The following is an 18,916-nucleotide window of genomic DNA, read 5'->3' as shown; positions in this document are numbered from 1 at the left end:
GTCTGTGTTTGCTTTGTGTTTCCACCTCTACCAAGTGATTTTTTGGGGCAAGAAGTAACTAGCAACTCCTCTGGTGTTGGCGGAGGTGGTGAAACATTCAGCACATCAGTGCTTGCCCAGATGCGAGAGTGGGAGTATATGTTCCCATCGTTCTGAGCTTGCACCTCCCTCTTTTTTCGTATGCATTACTGTTTGCCTTGTTATTTTGCTAGAGTCGAATTGTCAAGCCTGGAAAGTACTGCTCAAGGGATTAGAGGGTCCATATCATTGCATGGAGGCAGGATAATGTCCCTATCAACAGGATTTGTGAGTGTACTGGACGAGCAAAGTTGACCATCATGAAGATTCTTGCTGCAGCTCGTGGCCTGCCACCTGATGTTGTACCAGAGCACAAGCATGGCGGTGGAAAGAAAAGGACAACTTCCAGACATACAGATATGCTTCTGAAGAAGGCAGTACAGGTAATCCCTTAATTCACGCAAACTTTTTTCACGCGAGGTCGGTTATCCACGAATTTTTTGTACAATAATTAAAACGTAAAATTATAGTATTCAATTAAGTTATTTTAATATACAAGAGAAATAAATAAAATATAAAAATGCCTACCTGCTGCTTGTGTGCATACATATGTGTATGTGTGTGTGGGAGGTCAGTCTGCCACGCACCACACAGTCAGTTTGAATCCGACGGTCGAACCATGCGTGACTCGCGAATCGTTATTTGTGGCTTATTTTTCTGCCTTCCAGTGATTGATTGCCTTGTCTGCCAACATGGGGCCTAAGCGTAGTGCTAGTGATGCATGTGGTAACACACCAAAGCAGGCTGGTAAAGTGGTGTCACTGACAGAGAAAGTTAAAGTGTTGGACAAACTTCAGGGAGGAATGTCGGCGACAATTCTTTGTCACGACAATTCCCCGTCATTTATTTACATATCAGTTTATTTAGCAAGTACAGTACACTAGTTTTTTACTTATATGAGTTATAAAATCCTCCTGAAAATTAGTTATTAAAGTATTAATTAATCAATAATAAGTATATTAATAGAATGACGGCGAATCGTCCATGTTTTGACGGTGAATTGACTTGATGGTGAATTGTCTTAGAACCGTATGTTTGGGGTGAGTCAACTGTTCATACAATAAAGAAGGCAGAACATAGCATACGGGAGACAGTGAGGGCTAGTGCACCAGACTGTGCTAAAGTGTCTCCAACTACGCCTGTGAATTGTCTTTGAACCGTATGTTTGGGGTGAATGAGTCAACTGTTTATACAATAAAGAAGGCAGAATGTAGCATACAGGAGGCAGTGAGGGCTAGTGCACCAGACTGCTGAAGTGCCTCCACCTACGCCTCTGCTTGTAAGGTTTCAGTTTTAAATTTCTTACATTTTTGTTGTTTTTCATACTTTATGTAGTGCATAAACAGCATTATTCAGGTGCAATATACTTAACAGACATGCGTAATTATATGCTCACAAGGGCAGAATGTATATGTGAATTTACCACATACGCGAAGGGTCTGGGAACCTAACCCTTGCGTGAATTAAGGGCTTACCTGTAATCAAGAATCCTCGACTGATAGCAGCAGAATTGAAGAGAATGCATCCCCAGCTGTTACAAGACGTCTCAGTTTGAACTATCCAACACTGCTTGCAGAAGGAGCTGGGTTTGCTAAGCCACACTGCAGCCAAGAAACTGCTTCTCACTGACCGCATGAAGAAGCAACACATTCAGTTTGCCAGGAAGTATGCACACTGGACATCGGATGAGTGGAAAAGTTATGTTTTCCGATGAAAGCACATTTCAAGTGTGCCAGGTGCGTTCTGCCAAGGTTCATCGCCCTGCTTCCCGTAGTCGATATGACCCTGCTTACACAGTGCCGATTGTTAAGTACAGTACCCATAATCAGTAATGGTATGGGGGTGTTTCCCAGGTGAAATGGGAAGGGGAGGCCTCTACTTTCTTCCTAAGAACTTGATAATGAATGGTGGCCGGTACATTCAAGTTCTGAAAGATCATTTGTTAAACTTTTTTGCTATTCATGGGTGCGACTTTTTCATGCATGATTCAGCTCTATGTCACATGTCAAGAAAGGTGACAAAATGGCTTCAAGATAATCGGATTGAGGTCCTCAACTGGCCTGGCAACAGTCCAGATATAAATCCGATAGAAAATTGCTGGGCAAAGATGAAGAAAATCATGGCAGAGAAGAAGACACCCAATCTGGACAACCTTAACCCGTTAACTGTGCATGGCGGTTTTTTGGTGGTGTCCGTGGTGCGCAGACATAGGGGTAAAAATGAAATTTCCCAAAAGCCAAATTTTGTCTTAAGAGTTGAGAGAACACATTCCAAAGTATATACAGTAGTAACGAAATATTAGCTCAATATTTACCTTGGTAAAGCCATGGATGAACATCGAAGTGTCTGATTCCCTAATTGGAATGTATGGTTTTCATTTTCTTTTTCGGTTTTGGTTTTGAAGGCTCAAACATGCTTGCATGGGTTGGCCTTGGTCACCATGGCACTATATTCGAAATTCACCTGTGCAGCAAGGGCTGTATTGAGCCGTTGCACTCGGAATAGCCCAGGATGTATAGAGCAGTTAATGGGTTAAGTCTGAACTGACAAATGTTTGGTGCAAAGAGATGTTCTTAGATTACTTTAGAGATCTAAGTGATTCCATGCCAAAATGCATCCAGCTGATCCTAAAAAACAAGGGAAACATGATTTCATATTAATGAATGGCATTTCATGAACAATATACTATGATTTCAGTGTTTTTTAATACCTTGTGGGGAGAGGTCCTAAGTCAGTTTGCAGTAGCTGTACATATAGACAGATAGATAGATAGATGGATAAATAGGTTAAGTTTTTCTGAAGCTGCAGAAAATTATTGCGTAGCAACAGTAGTAAACTAAAAAACGGTGTCACTCAGAGTCAAAGGTCTGATCATTGTCAGTGATTAATTTAGGAAGACAAATGTTAAGACACTGTGAAGGTAGCTGATATTGCCTTTGTACTGAGGCATGTAATCCTTTGTAGTACAATGCTGTCATCATTAGGATAATACTTAAATTTCCTTGTGCAGGCTAATACCAGTGTGCCTGTTTATCATGAAAATGCAGTTTTACTGGTAGAGCACTTGACTTTTCTGGCTGCAGACTTACCTATAGAATCACAAAGCACCTAAGACTTCCCTCTTGTACATTCATATGTTTTATTAATACTGTATAATTTTATTAGTGTCAAATCCTCATTGATATTGTTACTGACACTGATGCTGGAGAAGGCTTGAATTATCCGTTGCTTGTCCTTGCCCTCAGGACACAACAAAACGTCACCAAACCATAATTCTGCACAGTTTACTGAGCTAACAATATGTCACTACCAGCAAAGTGCTTCTTAAGGTTAGGTCTCCTCAGACTTAGTGATTTCATGTTCAGTATATAACTACTGTATAATACATCCTGTCATATCACTATAGAATGTTACTGTCCTATCATGTATTTTGATATTGTCCATTCATGTGCTTTGATAGTTAGATCATGTTTTTTGTTACTGTCTGATCATATCTTTGGTACTTTCTGATTATTCACTTTGAGACTGATGGATCATGTACACTTTTTCTCAGCACCACAGCTGATCCAACATGGCCAGCTGGACTACCTCATGTTTGACTACCTGTCTGAAATCACCATGTCTCTGCTTACTGCTGCAAGAGCCAAGAAGCCTGAGCTAGGTTATGCACCGGACTTTGTTCTCTTCGCATTGGGACCATACCTTAATGATATCAAACGGAAGGGTATGTATACTTCGTATCATTTAAAGATTTAAAAAGTTGCTGTGTGTAATGCTTTATATTTATCTGCTGCTTTAAAGCAAACCCTTTGATCTGTTGAAGCTGTTTATACATACTCAAAAAGACCCTTTCTAAGATCTTGAGAGAAAGAGAGAGAGAGAGATCTGGATCATCTGTCTGTCTGTGTATCTATCTGTAGTCAGTTTCTTTAATTCTGAAAACGTTATCTACAAATAAATCGCTTGTGTATCACTTTTTTCTGCATTTAAACTGCCTTCTCTCCATCTAACATCACCCTCATTTATATAGCTAGCTACTTTTCCACCCCCTCCTCCTTTTCCCTCCTATCTCACTCACATGCACTGTCTCAGTCATTTTACTCATCATTCTCTCCAATTAGGCAGACCATCTCAAGGTACTTCTGCAGTTTCCAGCAAATCTGGATCAGCACTGCAATTTTCTCAGACATCCTCATTTGTCTGTCACTCCACATAATTCCACATGCATCTCTTGGGATAATCCATTACCACTCCCGTCATTGTTAATTTACGTCCTTCCAGCAGGTTCCAAGCTTCCATTCCATACATTAGAGTGGGGAATGCAGTACAGTAGACCCACAATGTATGCACATCCCACATATACTTTTTCCTTTTCTGCTATCTAACCAAATGCAAACCATTCATCATGTACTGTATGCAGTGCTGTCACAATGAATGCGAATTGATAGCAACAGAAAACTCATGCCAGCAACAACTTATATGACACTGTCACCATGTTGCAAATGCTGAATGGTATTGGCAGAAAACTCTTGCCACATGGTGGCATGGATGGTAGTTGTAGTAGTGCTAGTGATGCTAATGGTAGCTTTGGTAGTGGTAATGATGGTAACTATAGTTAGTGATAGTGACAGCCACCATTTTATTACTTTTTACTTCAGATCTCTTAAGCGTCACTGTCTTATATCCTTTTTACCTCTGTACAGTAGGTTACATCTTTAGAAGGCATGTCAGTAGGGAAATTCAGTGGCAGAAGGGGGTGCCCATTATCCACTCACTGAGTGTAGTGCTGCCTTCAGGTGACTCTACACTAGTGGTTTTCTATAACCCAGACAACCATTTACATTGCTGGGTGGTAACCATATAACCAAATTACAAGGTGATGTGGAGCCTACTTTGGTACCCCTTTTACCTGGATGGAGAGAGAAATGCAATGTCCATCCCAAAACCAATCCTCCACCCTCTACCCCATGCCATGCTGTGGCGAGGCTATGTTCACCGCTAGGGAACAATGGTTCACTGCATAGGACGCCTCTGCGGTGGCAGTTGTCACTGCTGTTGAAGCGTTTGCTCTGCCTGACAGAATTGGGTTACTCACATCAGTAGGCAAGTTGGGCTCTGCAGTTGAAGCATTTGCTCTGCATGACAGAATTGGCTTACTCACATCAGTATGCAAATTGGGGTCTGCTGTTGAAGCGTTTGCTCTGCCTGACAGAATTGGGTTACTCACATCAGTAGGCAAGTTGGGGTCATAATGTATATACAGGTATACGGTTTTTAGTGAGAAATTGGCAATCAGGGTATAGAACTGGTTAACACATTATAATTATTATACTGAGTTGAAGGGACATGCTGATGTTGTTTCTGCAGCAGCTTTAGAAACTAAATTGTTGATAATAAGCTGAGGGTTCACTGTATTGTTGTGCTATGACTTTTACTTCAATGCTTACCTCCCTATTCCTTGCCAGTGCCTCCAATGTACATGCAACCCTCCTTTTCTGCTGTATCCTTTCTCACAGTTCATCCTCTATACTCCCATCCTTGTTCAGCATATACTGTACAATGGAATTGCCTAAATCACAGTCATATGAGACTGGGCACATGTCACAATTTCAGAATTTCGCACTTTAGAAATAAGTAATCTTATGGGAAAAATTACTTATGAGTCCGTCATTTTGAAAAAGTTGCCCCCCTTACCCCCAAACCAACATCAAACTGATCATCAGTGAACTCTAACAACTTGGAAAAGAAATTAGCTAAGCATTTAAAGGAAATGAACCATATTGTAAGATTCTTACCTGACTATGACTGACGACATTGCTTGAATGGATGGGGAGGGGGGAGGGGTTCCTCCTTATTGCATCTAACTTCTGGATGTAAGTTAACATTGGCTTCTTCACCTTCCTAAGAGAAGTTGTAGGCTTAGGAGAGTTACAGTCGGCCACCGTAAAGCTGGGCAGGTGGAGGAAACGGGAAAAAAAAAAATCCTTGTACACCACACCAGAACCACACACTGTCACCAGAGAGGAGACAAAGCACAAGCATGAGCCAGGCGGCAGGGCTCTTGTGCGCTGCCCTTTATGCTTGGTTGGGAGGGAAGTGCTGTAATTAGCTTAGATTAAGTGCTATGCATGAATATGATTGGTTTAGTAATTAACAGAGGCCCTACAAAGGGACTGGACAGCCAATATTTTCCGCTGCTTGCTGATTGGTTGGCCAACGTGGTGACATTTTAGTGCAAACAGCTTACAACCTGGGTGCTGGCTGAATCAGCTGACTGCAGATTTGTCTAAAAATACACCTGATCACCTGCTGTGATATTTGACTGGTTGCTGAATAAAATAATGCTTTAATTTTGTTAATCTGAGCTGCTGAAGATTTCATTTTTAATCCTCATCTCTACATATGCCAACACTGAGATAATCACTGAATTATAATGCCGACAATCCAAATTGTTAGTAGCCGCAGTCTGCAGATTAATCTAAACATATATCTTGTCACCTGCTGTGAAACATGACTGGTTGATAAAATAATGCTTTACTTTTGTTAATTTGAGCTACTGAAGATTTCCGTATTAATCCTCATCTCTAATTAACCCCTTGGTTGCTGCAAGCATCTGAGAAGGACTGCTCGACAGAGTGCTACAAACCTCTCAGAAGGCTCTTAACGAATGTTAACGGAAAATAGCCACACCAGGGCATGACTTAGCTCAGAGCTCTCAGCTGCCCAGGGGTTAAGTAAACCATGTGATAATCACCACATCGTAATGCTATCAAACAAAACTATTGGTAGCTGCAAAATTGGGGATGCTGTGTTTTTTTACTGGTGATTTTTGCTCATATTAATGGTTGGATTGTGCTGCATTTGGGTGCAGCAACAAATAGACCTTCTGTGTGACTTTTATGATTCCCTTGTGATCCACTAAGAAGGAAATTATGGGATATTAAGATGAAGAAGGCAAGTTGGTCTGCGAGTGTGTCACTGGCTTTGCTAGGCAAGTTTAATATGGCCACATCCACATAGGGAGGTAAGCCTAGATAATATCCCAGTGGAAACCACTTTACCACAGTTATGGAGATCAAGAACAACGGTCTTTACATTCAACTTAAACTCCGTCAAAGTTGAAAACCGCGGGCAAAATAAGGAAACACTGCAGGTGTTAAGCGATCAGGCATTGTCTGGCAACTCATCCCAGATCTTTTTATGCTTCAGAATTAGCCTACCTGATACAGAGTAGAAAATCTCATTTTTATACAACTTTACCTACTAAGAAACCACCATTTGTGCTAACACTGAATAACAGAGGTTCAAAAAAGCATTGGAATATCTTCACTTTCGAGGTTGTAGTCGTGAATACCCTCATTAATTCGTACTTCAGTAAATCATAATTCAGGGTAAGTCATAGAGGCTATCATGAAAAAATATATATATATGAACTCATAAAAACTTTCATTAATTTGTGGAATAGGAGGTAATGAGGTTAAAGTCGTAGTCATGACGCAAGAGGCTCCACGTGTTAACATGTTTTGGACAGAATAGTTCGTATTAACCCCTTTAATTGCAGGAAAAGCGCGAGTTAGGTTTGTAAACAAACACCCAACTCGCACCCATGCCTCTGCGATGCTCAGTTTGCTGCCATTCTTCGCTTGCGACGCGTCTCTCTCTGCTCGCTGTTACTTTTGATTGCATTAAACTTTGTTTATTGTGCTAAAAGACCTACATACCCTGCCATCATGTCTTTTAACGGTAGTAAGAGGCCCACTGTACCATCCAGGAGGAAGGGCATTAAGCTGAAGAGCCTTACCCTGCAAGAGAAGCTAAAGGTGTTGGCTCGATGTGAAGCTGGTGCTTCGACTCATTCAATTTGTTCTGAGTTTGATATCAAACCCAGGAGCAAGGGGAAGAGTCATGCTTTTGCCTTTTCCCAGGACACCTATGGTGAGCCAAGGACTACAAAGAAGAGGATGCGCCCTGTGAAATATCTGATCCTGGACGACGCTGTGTACAAGCAGTACAAGCAGGAGCATGCCGTTGGTGTGCCTGTCCATGGCATGGACATTCAGAATGCCGCATCGAAGTTGGCCAAGCACCTTAACCCCTACACCGCGGGCTTGTTTACCAATGACTTGCGTGTGCCGCGGGGTTATTTGGGCTCCAACAGACTCTCAAAAAATATTTGCCAAAAATCAGTTATTAGTCCTAGAATAATAAAATTACATATGCTTATGGCACATACCTTCAGCTTTCTCCTGGAATGATTGTTGAGCCTTCGTCGGTTACCGTAAGACTTGTGGAGACCTCTGAAGTAGGGTAACGAAGTCTCCACTTTACACTTCCCGACAACCCGTAATATGATTACCACAGCCAGATACAAACACTATAAACACTATTCTACAATTTTCAAGTAGTTTGGGATCCATACTCAAAAAAAAAACCACTGTGAAAGCAATGGAAATTACGAGCGCGTCTGATCGTCGCACTGGCACTAGTTCGCTCTTGGTAGTCTGTCATTTATTATTCATAAAACCCCTCACACTTTATATTTCTATCACTGTATAACACTTATATATATCTACAGTCTTTATCCATAAGTTTCCTTCAGTAGTATTAGTTTATTGTCACTGTAGGGATTCAATTTCTTTCAGTAAAATACGTAGCATTCACTTTCTCGTCCTGTATACTGGCATTGAGAGTGAATGTCACTTTCATCTTCACTCTCATAACTCATAGCATTCAGACATGCTAGAGTGAAACTTTCACTTTCATTACTCCTAGGGTATATACTCGTATTCTTATAATACTACTCATTTACATTTCTATTTACGTTCTCTATTTTCTTTACGTTATTTACATTTCTATTTTATTTACACTGTGTTGTGCACTGTCACTTGAAATAACTTATAAAACTATTTTCCATTGTTCACGTATATTTACGTTCATTACTTTCACTTGCTGTTTACACATTATTTACACATTATTTACAATTCCACTTGCACTGTTTTACTCAATAGAAAGATCGTAGTCACTCTTTTATCAATTGTCAGCCCTTTACCTCTTTCCACACGAGGTTTAGTAGGGGGTAAAGGTCACAGGGCCATTTGCGTGGGGGTGAAAAAAGGCCTTGAAGTCAGCAAGAAGAAACATACGTACTCTCGCTTCGGAAGGTGAGAGTAAACTGATAACGGAGCGAGGGCCAGCTGGAGGCCTGCTAGGGGTTATTCAGAGTTACCATTATTACTTCTTGAAACAGCTAAGTCTAGCACTGATATGATTGGCAGGAAATCTAGACAATACATTATAAATTTGGTAGTTCCAGGTGAATGTAAATATCACTTAGGCTTCTCCCTTCCCTCCTTACATGTATATTTATTACGAAAATTGATTAGAGGCCTACTTAGGAGATATATATTCAGAGCTACCAGTGTTATATCTTGAAACAGCTTTGTCTAGCACTGATATGATTGGCAGGATATCTAGGCAATACATTATAAATTAGATAGTTCCAGGTGAATGTAAATATCACTTAGGCTTCTCCCTTCCCTCCTTACATGTATATTTATTACGAAAATAGATTATACGGCATATTTCAAGGGGAAAAAAACAGCGAAAATTAGCGAACGAGTGCACGTGAGGTGTTGTCAGGTGATAATTAGCCAATTCCAGGTGTATGGCACTCTCACTTACCTTATTTCTTTCTTGTATATATTATTTGGTGTAAGAATAGGGCATAGGGCTTATTTCAATGGATGAAATCAGTGAAAAATTCCAGGGAAGATTTACTTAGCGTAGCACGGCCGGGCAGGTGAGAGGATAGGGTAATGGAGGGGGGGTAGGGAGGGGAGTCAAGAACGGGGAGAAATGGCTAAATTGTCAACAATGGATGGGAGTACAGATGAGATTAGGAGTGCTGACTAGTGTTGGACATTGGCAGTACTGATAGATGATACAAGCCCCCACTTGGAAGCCCCGGTGAATTCAAAATAACACAGAATCACAAAAGCGACGCCCGCGGTATGATCCCTTGCTCCCAAGCGTCACGAAAGTGACGCCCCGCTGTTAAGGGGTTAAGGTGCCAGATTTCTGTGCCAGTCCTGGTTGGCTCCACAGGTTCAGGAGTCACCACTGCCTCGCAGACTGGAAAGTGGTGGATGAAAGTGACAGTGCTGCTGAGGATGCCATGGAGCCATTCCGAAAGCACTTGCACGAGATCATCGCTTTGTCAGGCCTCCTTCTCTCGCAGGTGTACAACGCCAATGAGACAGGCCTGTTTTGGAAAGCTATGCCTTCCAACACCCAGGCCAACATGAAGGAAGGTCACATCCGTGGGCGCAAGATAACGATGGACCGCATCTTCGTGCTGTGCTGAGCCAATGCTAACAGTACCCATAGACTGAAGCCAATGGTGGTAGGCAAGTCCAGGAATCCGAGGGCCATTGCCAAGCTCATGGACAAGCTCCCGGTGATCTACAGTCACAACAAAACTGCCAGGTTCACACAGGAGAAGTTCCACAAACACTTTGTGCCTGCCGTCATAAAATTTCAGGAAAAAATGAGCATTCCAGCTGAGGAAATAAAGGCCATTCTCCTCTTCCACGATGCCCCAGCACATCTCAGTGCAGAGGAGTTGGTAGCCCATGGGGGAAGGATTAAGGTGCTGTTCATGCCCCCAAACACCAGCTCCCTCATTCAGCCTATGGACCAGGGAGTGATTGAGGCCACCAAGCATCACTACCTCAACAAGCAGCTAGGGGAGTGCCTGGTAGTGCTTGAGACCGAACAGGACTAAGAGGAGGATACAAGGGGGGCTCAGTCACTAGAAAATTTCAAAGCCTGTAACTTGAGAAATGCACTGTTCAGGTGGGCTGAGGGCTGGAAGGAACTGGATGCCTCCACTCTGTCCAGTGTGTGGAACAAACTTCTGAAGGGGACTTATGTGGACATGGACTTCACAGGATTCAACACAGAGGACTTTGTGAAGACAGCCCATGATAGTGGTGAGTGTGACGTCACTGAGGAGGACATTATAGTCTGGCTCGAAAGTGACGCTCAGGACCAGGGCTGTCACTGTCACAATGAGGCTGAAATCACTGAGATGGCTGCTGCTGCTGCAGAAGGGGATGACAAGGAAGACGGCAGTGATGATGATGAGGAGGCCCCCACTTATAAACTTTCAGATTTTCGTTATTTCCTGGACAAGACTATGGAATGTATGGTGCAGTACAGTGGTTTTGAAAACTTTTATCCAGTGGTGAGACATACGAGGGCTATTATGATAAAGAGGCAGCAGATGGCTCTCAAACAGAAAAAATCAGTGACTTTTTTAAGCTTAGTTGCACCTATGGAGCCTCAGCCATCCTGCAGCAGTGAGTCTTCAGGCAGCATTGTAGACTACCTTGTTTCCTCAGACTTACCAAAGGACATTTTCCAGACTGACAATGACAGTGATGAAGTGGTATGTCTGTAGCGTGTAAATGTAGTGCTGACAGTGACAGTGAATAAAGTAGTGTAAATGTACAGTACTGCAAGTCTAAATAATGTTCTGTAGGTTAATTGATGTAAGTGATACAGTACTGTAATGGCGTTTACGGTGTATAGTATAGTAATCTAAGTGTGTGTACTCAAAATGCTCAAAGTGATACCGTAAGTGTTTTTATTAGAAAAGTATTCAGAAAAGTGACCTAGAGTCCCCCAATCCGTCTGTTCACCCTGCCAAAGGCCTCCTCCGAGCTTGAATACTTCTCTGCAGTACCATAACAAGGTAAGGTTCTATTATTTTATTATTATTTTTTTTTTTATGTACTGTACTGTATACTGTAATGTCTTTTTGGAGGGACTGGGGGGGGGACCCTCCTGGTAACTCATAAAAATGCTAACCCGTATAGAGGGATGGAACCTAATTATCACAAGTTAACAAGGGTTTACTGTACGTATAATTTTCACAGATTATTGATACTGCTAACTGTTGCATGATGTTGCTGCATATCATGAACTCGCTGTTTAGAAACACGCAATTTATGAGATTCTACTGCAGATGTAGTATATGAAAGCACTCAACCATTCAGCCTCACTATGCACTCTGACATCATTGCTCTCAAAAACCTGAACTTTATTCTTTTCTGCCTTTGCATTCAAATTTTGTTTCTTACACACACTTCCACATTCCATTCACTAGACCTCTGGATCATCAAACATCGGTCAAGTTGCATCCACTGGAACATATAGATCAGGGAAACGTGTCACATTGGACATTTTCTTGTTGACTTAAAATACAGGCGGCCCTCCACATATGCGGAATCAGCTTTTGCAGGTCTCGCAGATCCGTGGATTGCCCCTCTGTGGAGCCAAGACTGAATTGTAGGAAGCTGGGGTAAATATGTAGCTGATGACTTGCCCACATTCACATGTAGGCATGACATCAGCTATTTGTGATATTTTATGCTGCATTCAGGTCCCAGATATGGTTTATTAGGTACAGTATGTGCACACTTGCTCACAGGGGGTGATTTGTGGCTGTAGGGGCATTTATGGGAGGGCGCACCAAACATTCGCAGAAAATCCATATTCGCAGGTGCCTGTGTCCCCTTACCCCCGCGAATGTGGAGGGCCACCTGTACATAAAAAATTTTTGTGGGGCATTATGTCCAGGTTTTTATGGCCCATGAATGTTACTGTATGCAGATGGTCTACTACTACAGTAGTTTCTGTTAAGGAGAAGGGGGCAGTGGAGAAATGAGTTGAGTGTGGGGGTTGATAAAGATTATGGTCAGTGTAGTGAACAGAGGCTGTGTTGGTGGGCAGTGGCCAGTGATGTTGTTCTGTGTTCAGGAAAAAGACAATCTTGTATGGTGTTTGTGAAGGATGAGTATGTAAGAGGTATAATGGTGTGAAAGGTAGATTGTAAGATGTAACCAGCTACAGATCTGAGTTTACTGAAATCAGAATGGTAAGATAGATGTAAGGGTGATGATATCTACAGATCTGAGTTTACTGAAATCAGAATGGTAAGATAGATGTGTAATGCCACTTTGATGGACAGAACACTTTGTGCAGAGTTGAGAGCATGCTTGAGTTCTGTGTTGTAAATAAAGTGATGCATACGGTTAGGATGAAATGTGTCACGTTTGAAATGTTTGTAAGAAATTTGGCGAAGTGTACTTAAGCCTGAATACTGAAGGTAGAATCTGTGCAAGCAGACCAAGAAAAACATGTTGTGATGTCCATACAAGGGACCTCTGAATTAGAGAACTTTTCAGTAATGCTGCAAGAGACTGTGCACCTTGGAAACTGACCATCAAGAGAACAAAACTAACCCATGCATGCCTGGAACACTCCTTTTCAAAATGTATTTTCTTGTGCTGCCTACTTCTTCCCTAGCCTTTATCATTCTTTTTCTTTGCCTGCCCTCCTCTCTTCCTATTTCTTCCATCTTTTCTGTCACTTCTTATTGCTTTTCTTTCTGTTACAGGTGGCTTTACATTGAGTGACAAGCCAAATGGTTTCCTGTAAGCCAAGAAACCATTTGCAATGCTGGGTGGTAACCATATAACCAAACCATATGTGCTTCCTACATGTCAAGTGGGTTGGTGGAGGGTTAGTGCCCCTCCCTGTAAAACAAATAACTGAGTCAAATGGCCACCCCTTACGGGATAATGGCGTCTGGCAATAGATAGTTAGATAGACTGGGAAACCATTTACTACACTGGTAACCATATAACCAAATTATGGCACCTGGTGGTTTGGTGGGTAATTAACCCTTCAAGACCGATGCCACACAATCGTGCTTTTGTGTAATTTGACACGCCAGCCTATCCCAGACGATCACTAAAGACACAAAAAACTGGGGAAGGGTAACTCCGCCCCTTTGGTGACGTATATGGGATCAGACTAATGAGAGTTAGAGTGTCTGGGGTGGTATGGCGTGATTGGCCCCCCTAAGGTGGGGGAGAAGGAACCCCCCCCCACCACCACTGTCGTTTTTCCTCTCTCAGCCCCACTGCAACATCTCCACATTGTCCCCTCCCAACCAACCATACCCCAACATACCCCGTACAGCAGTGTGTGTGCATAGCAACCTTTCTCCCCTCTCCCTTCTACCCCTCCCTTCTCCTCTATCCCTCTATCCTCTTCCCCCCTCCAGCCATATACACTCCACCTCCACTTTTTGCCTGGCTTGCTTTGTTGCTGTGGGTGTATGCCACACTGACAGCTTGTCCTACTAACTCTAGGGAACACTTCACACTGACATTAGTTATGTATATATAATTATTTACCATAAATAATGCATTTTCTGTACATTTTCTATTTTTGCCCATGGGGGATCGGTAACTTTTTTGCATCTTTTATGGGCGATTGTACGATAACTCTTTGGTCAATCTGGCTGAAACATACATTTTCAGGTGTGTAAATTTAGTCTCTTGAAATGTGGAACAAAAATTTTTACCTTGGTGAAAGTAAAAAATCAACCCTGTTTTGCGGCTGGAGGGACAGACCTGCTGAGTGAATTGCGTACTTTAGGGGTTAAGGTGCTCCAATCGGATTGAGCCTGGGCAGGTTAATGTCCAAAGGATGGTTGGGGCTTATTACATATGTTGCCACTCAGGGATGAATGAGGCTGGTCATTCTCATCTTAAATGTCAGGACCAACTTGCCTAGCCCCGGGCTCCTATGCTTCTCATGAGGCAACACAGGATTAGATGATGACGATGATGTAGTTATAAGTGTGTCTACTTTTAATGTATCTTTCCAGAAAAATAACATCCTGTAGTTGCAGTAGACAAAATGACAAACCATAATTACAGTTACCTTTGTGTGTGTGTGTGTGTGTGTGTGTGTGTGTGTGTGTGTGTGTATAGTATGTGACTTTGTATAGTTTTATGACTGAGGAAATTTAATTTACGCAGTGCTGCGTTTCTGCTACTGGCTCTCATTTTGTATATATTATCCCAGGGTGTGCTGCTGTTACTTCTTACCTCACAGCTGTAAGCATTAATTTACTTCACACATGGTTTTGTACTAATGAATCTGTGATTGAACAGGCATCCGTGTGGTGAGCAATGCCGGAGGTATCAACCCAGACAGTTGTGCTGCAGCACTTAGACAGGCTGCTAACAAGGCAGGCATTGAGCTTAAGGTAAGAGGAATGAGAAGAAGAGAGGCTGTAGAGCACCCAGGAGTTGGAAGAATGAAAGAAGAGAAAGTAAATAGGGACGATGTGAATTGGAATCAAGTAGAGGGCTGTGATAAATATAGCAATACAATAGTCACATCAGGACTGTTAAGGAATGTATGTGGAATATTTAGGCTTGATAGGGTATGAAAGGCAGTGTCATAAAAGACTTTGTAGTTACTTGTAGAGAAGGTTTGTTGTTTAGTTGTCACTCTCGATTTCTTGTAGTAGGAATTAAAGATGAATATAGTGAGTGGATCTTAATTTATTATCTTCAGAGAAATCTACGTTGAGCAGGGTATGTCTTACAGAGACAATATAATAAGTATGTCTAGTTGAGCCCCTCTTTCTTGTTCACTCTCTCCACTACCTGTCAGTTCAAATGTTAGCCTCCTTCTGAGCTCTCCTTCCTAAATTCTGGTGAAACAGGGGTCGTGTCATGTGTGTTACACTGTGGTTGGAAAGTTCCAGAAACCTGTGTGTGAGTATGTGTGTATATCACTAGGCTTTGTTCCCCTGCTATCTCGCTGACACACTACCTACATCATCCCCTGACATTGCTGCTCCCTATGTGTCGTCAACATTCCCTCAGTTAACTTGCAAGATCATTTCCCTTTCCCAGGCTTGCATGGAGCTATCTATCTATCTATTTATCTATCTGTCTGTTATCATTTGTAATTATAATATAGACTCATAACAGCAGAAATTCTAAAATATACAGTATGGAGTAGGAAGTCTTTTGGTCAGAGGGCACAGGAGAGAGTTCTTGGATGGTATATGGAGAGAATGGACATAAGTAGTGCATTGATAGTGAAAAAAGTATGTGTGAGTAAGTTCAAGGTTAAGAGGAGGCATGGAAAGTCAAGATGATGATAGTTGAATGTGGCAAGTGAATGTGAGGCAGGTAATTATATTAGATGAGGAACAAAAGAATTGAAAACTGTTGAAAATGAATGAGTGAACTGTGTATGAAGGAACAAAAGAATTGAAAACTGTTGAAAATGAATGAGTGAACTGTGTATGGAGATTCATACAGCTTGGGTTGCACCCCTTCTATTTTAATATGGCAATCAATGGAATGAGCTCAGTCCTACAGGAATTATGAACGACACACCAAAGAAATGTGTATTGTAGATGCTCTCCTCACAAGAGGAGCCCCAAATCATTGACTTGAATGATGAGTAAATAGCTATGCAGCCAATATCACTGAGCACTGCTGAATGTTGATCATTCTGCCTTTTTACTGTCCTGTTCATACTTCTGGATCTTATCCACCCTGATAATTAGTGAGAAAATTAATGAGAATTAGTGTAATGATGACCATTTTCTGATTCAGAGTGCAGATACCATTTGTTCCAGTTTTTTTCATTACCATAACACTGTAGAGGTGACTCTGCATTAGAGTCACAAGCCAAAGGGTTTCCTTTAACCCAGGAAACAATTTACCTTATTATATTGGGTGGTATTTATATTACTTAAAAATGGTAGTCTGATGCTTTTTTGGGTTAGGCACTCAACAGGCTATGGCTTTTTTGGGTCTTAACCCCTCTGTGGCCGTTGGTGTCGATTGACGTTTAGCTGATAAATGGCCGCAGGTGTCGTTTGAGCGCGGCCTATAAAAACGGGGAAGTTTTTTGGGAAGTGAACAAATGTTCTGAACGTCTTCACACTGACCTACACTACACCCCCATACATCCCATCAAGCAGTTCAGAGCCTGCTGCTGTGATGAGTGGATTTTCAATTTTTTTGTTCGTGGCCATCCCTAAACAAGCACAACTACTCCTATTATCTTGACCCAGACAGAAAATAGCATCTTTGTCCTCCCTTGTGAAACACACACAACCACCCTGTTTAAGAGAATGAATACAGACATAAACAAAAAAGACATGATAATAAGAGAAAAATACATTATTGTCTTGGTATCTTTGCCTATTTTCTCAGATTTGTTTTACGGTAATCCCTCCATTATCCGATGTAATAGAGCCAAAGGCATGTCCGAAAAGTAGTCCTGTCCGGGAAGTGGGCCCCTGCCTGCTGGACTGGTACTTATGGACCCTAACCCAGCCTAACTTTGAAAGCGACCTAAATAACTCCCTACTGGACATGCATAGCACCTATTTAAACCTATTTAAGACCCTATTCACACCAATAATGGACATAAAGCATGAAATAAATGAAAAGGAACTAGAGAATGAAGAATTAGAAGTGAGTATGGAAAATACTTACCAGTGTACAGGGTACTTACAGCACGACTGTGGCTGTCTCCTCTAAGGCTCTGGTAGTAATGAAAATGCTCTTGAAGCACGTACAGTAATCTAGTGTTGTGCTACATTTAATTTTTTGCACTGTGAGTTATGATTGTTTAACACTGCACATTCTGTTCTTAATTGCGCCACACCAGTTTCAACTGCCACTTTGCACTCCACACTTAATCCTTTGCACTCTAAATTCAAATTTCTTAACACTGTAAATTCCCATGTGGTCTAGTGGCGAGGTATTGCAGTTTATTCACTGTTTATTCACAAAAATGAGCACATGCGGCATCCATTGCGATGAACATCTACCCTCGGCGGTGGTTAGGCGGTAACTGGGGGCAGGGTTGCCAGATCTGAGCTCGGCCACATTACCAAACTCCTCATTTTTCATTACCAAATTTAACTTTTCATAACCAAATTCTTAAAGGAAGCATTTATTCTTCACTAATTATATGTACAAGTGGAAATGATCACTCTTCTTATAATCAGCAGCATGTTTATTTTTGCACTACGTATGCTAGCAGATTAATCAAAGAGAGCAGACAGTCCACCGTCTCCATTCTGTATATCTTCATACATGTGAAAAATCTGTTTGGTAATGGATCATGCTGATTCACAACCAAATGAACTTTTCAATACCAAATTGGCCCACATTTTGTAATGAAAAATACCAAATGGCAACCCTGACTGGGGAGGGGGGAGGAAGGAAGGAAGGGGTGAAGGGGTGTATAAACAACAGGTATTCAGCGCCGTGCCGTGCCGCGCGCCAATTTCAAATTATGGGTGGGAAAAAATTTGGATTTTGGGGGGATTTTTTTCTTTTTTTGGTCATTTTTGGGTTCCGAAGGTCCAGGCCCACAATGTCCAGTAAGTGTGGAGTCCGGAATGTGGGCGTCTGGATAGTACAGGGATTACTGGTTTGGATCATTCGATGCAGTGCGACTTGTAGAAAACTGTGAAAACTTTTGGGAAGTGAACGAACATCTGGGACATGAGACTGACCTTCACTTCATGCTCTCACATCTCATTTGTCAGTTCGCCACCTGCTGCCATAATGAGTGGATGTATGATTTTTTCACTTGTGACCATGCCTAAACACACATAGTGTAGTTATACCCATTATCTCGACTCAGAAAATATCATCTTTCTCCTCCCTTGTGAAACACACACAACCATCCTGTTTACAATTATAAGTAAACACGGGCATAAACAAAAAAGACATGAAAATAAAAGAAAAATAAGTTTTTGTCTTGGTATCTTTACCTATTTGCTCAGGTTTGTTATACGGTTTGAATTATTTTACATATTCTTTGCCTTTTACAAGCATAACAGGAAAGTTTTCCTTGTTCACGTGATGTTTTTGTGGGTGGAAAGGCCTCCCTTCCCTTCCTGCTAATCAGCTTGTGTGAGGTGCGAATG

The 18,916-nt window shown here is 41.8% G+C and overlaps 1 protein-coding gene across 1 annotated transcript in view; it reads left to right on the top strand.

Moving 5' to 3' along the window:
• LOC145401958 (uncharacterized) overlaps nucleotides 1-18,916 on the top strand; it is a 189,911-nt gene that overhangs the window by 32,207 nt on the left and 138,788 nt on the right. Inside the window, exons 2-3 of the mRNA XM_080274063.1 lie at nucleotides 3,632-3,802; nucleotides 15,111-15,205. Coding sequence (XP_080130189.1) covers nucleotides 3,632-3,802; nucleotides 15,111-15,205 — 266 coding nt within the window. The remainder of the gene's footprint in view (nucleotides 1-3,631; nucleotides 3,803-15,110; nucleotides 15,206-18,916) is intronic.

The sequence above is a fragment of the Coenobita brevimanus genome, chromosome 57 (genome assembly GCF_032717465.1).
Source record: "Coenobita brevimanus isolate Jiangsu-jjx chromosome 57, ASM3271746v2, whole genome shotgun sequence".
NCBI classification, from domain to species: domain Eukaryota; kingdom Metazoa; phylum Arthropoda; class Malacostraca; order Decapoda; family Coenobitidae; genus Coenobita; species Coenobita brevimanus.
Note: the sequence above shows the minus strand (reverse complement) of the source record. Positions and strands in the feature narration are given on the sequence as shown.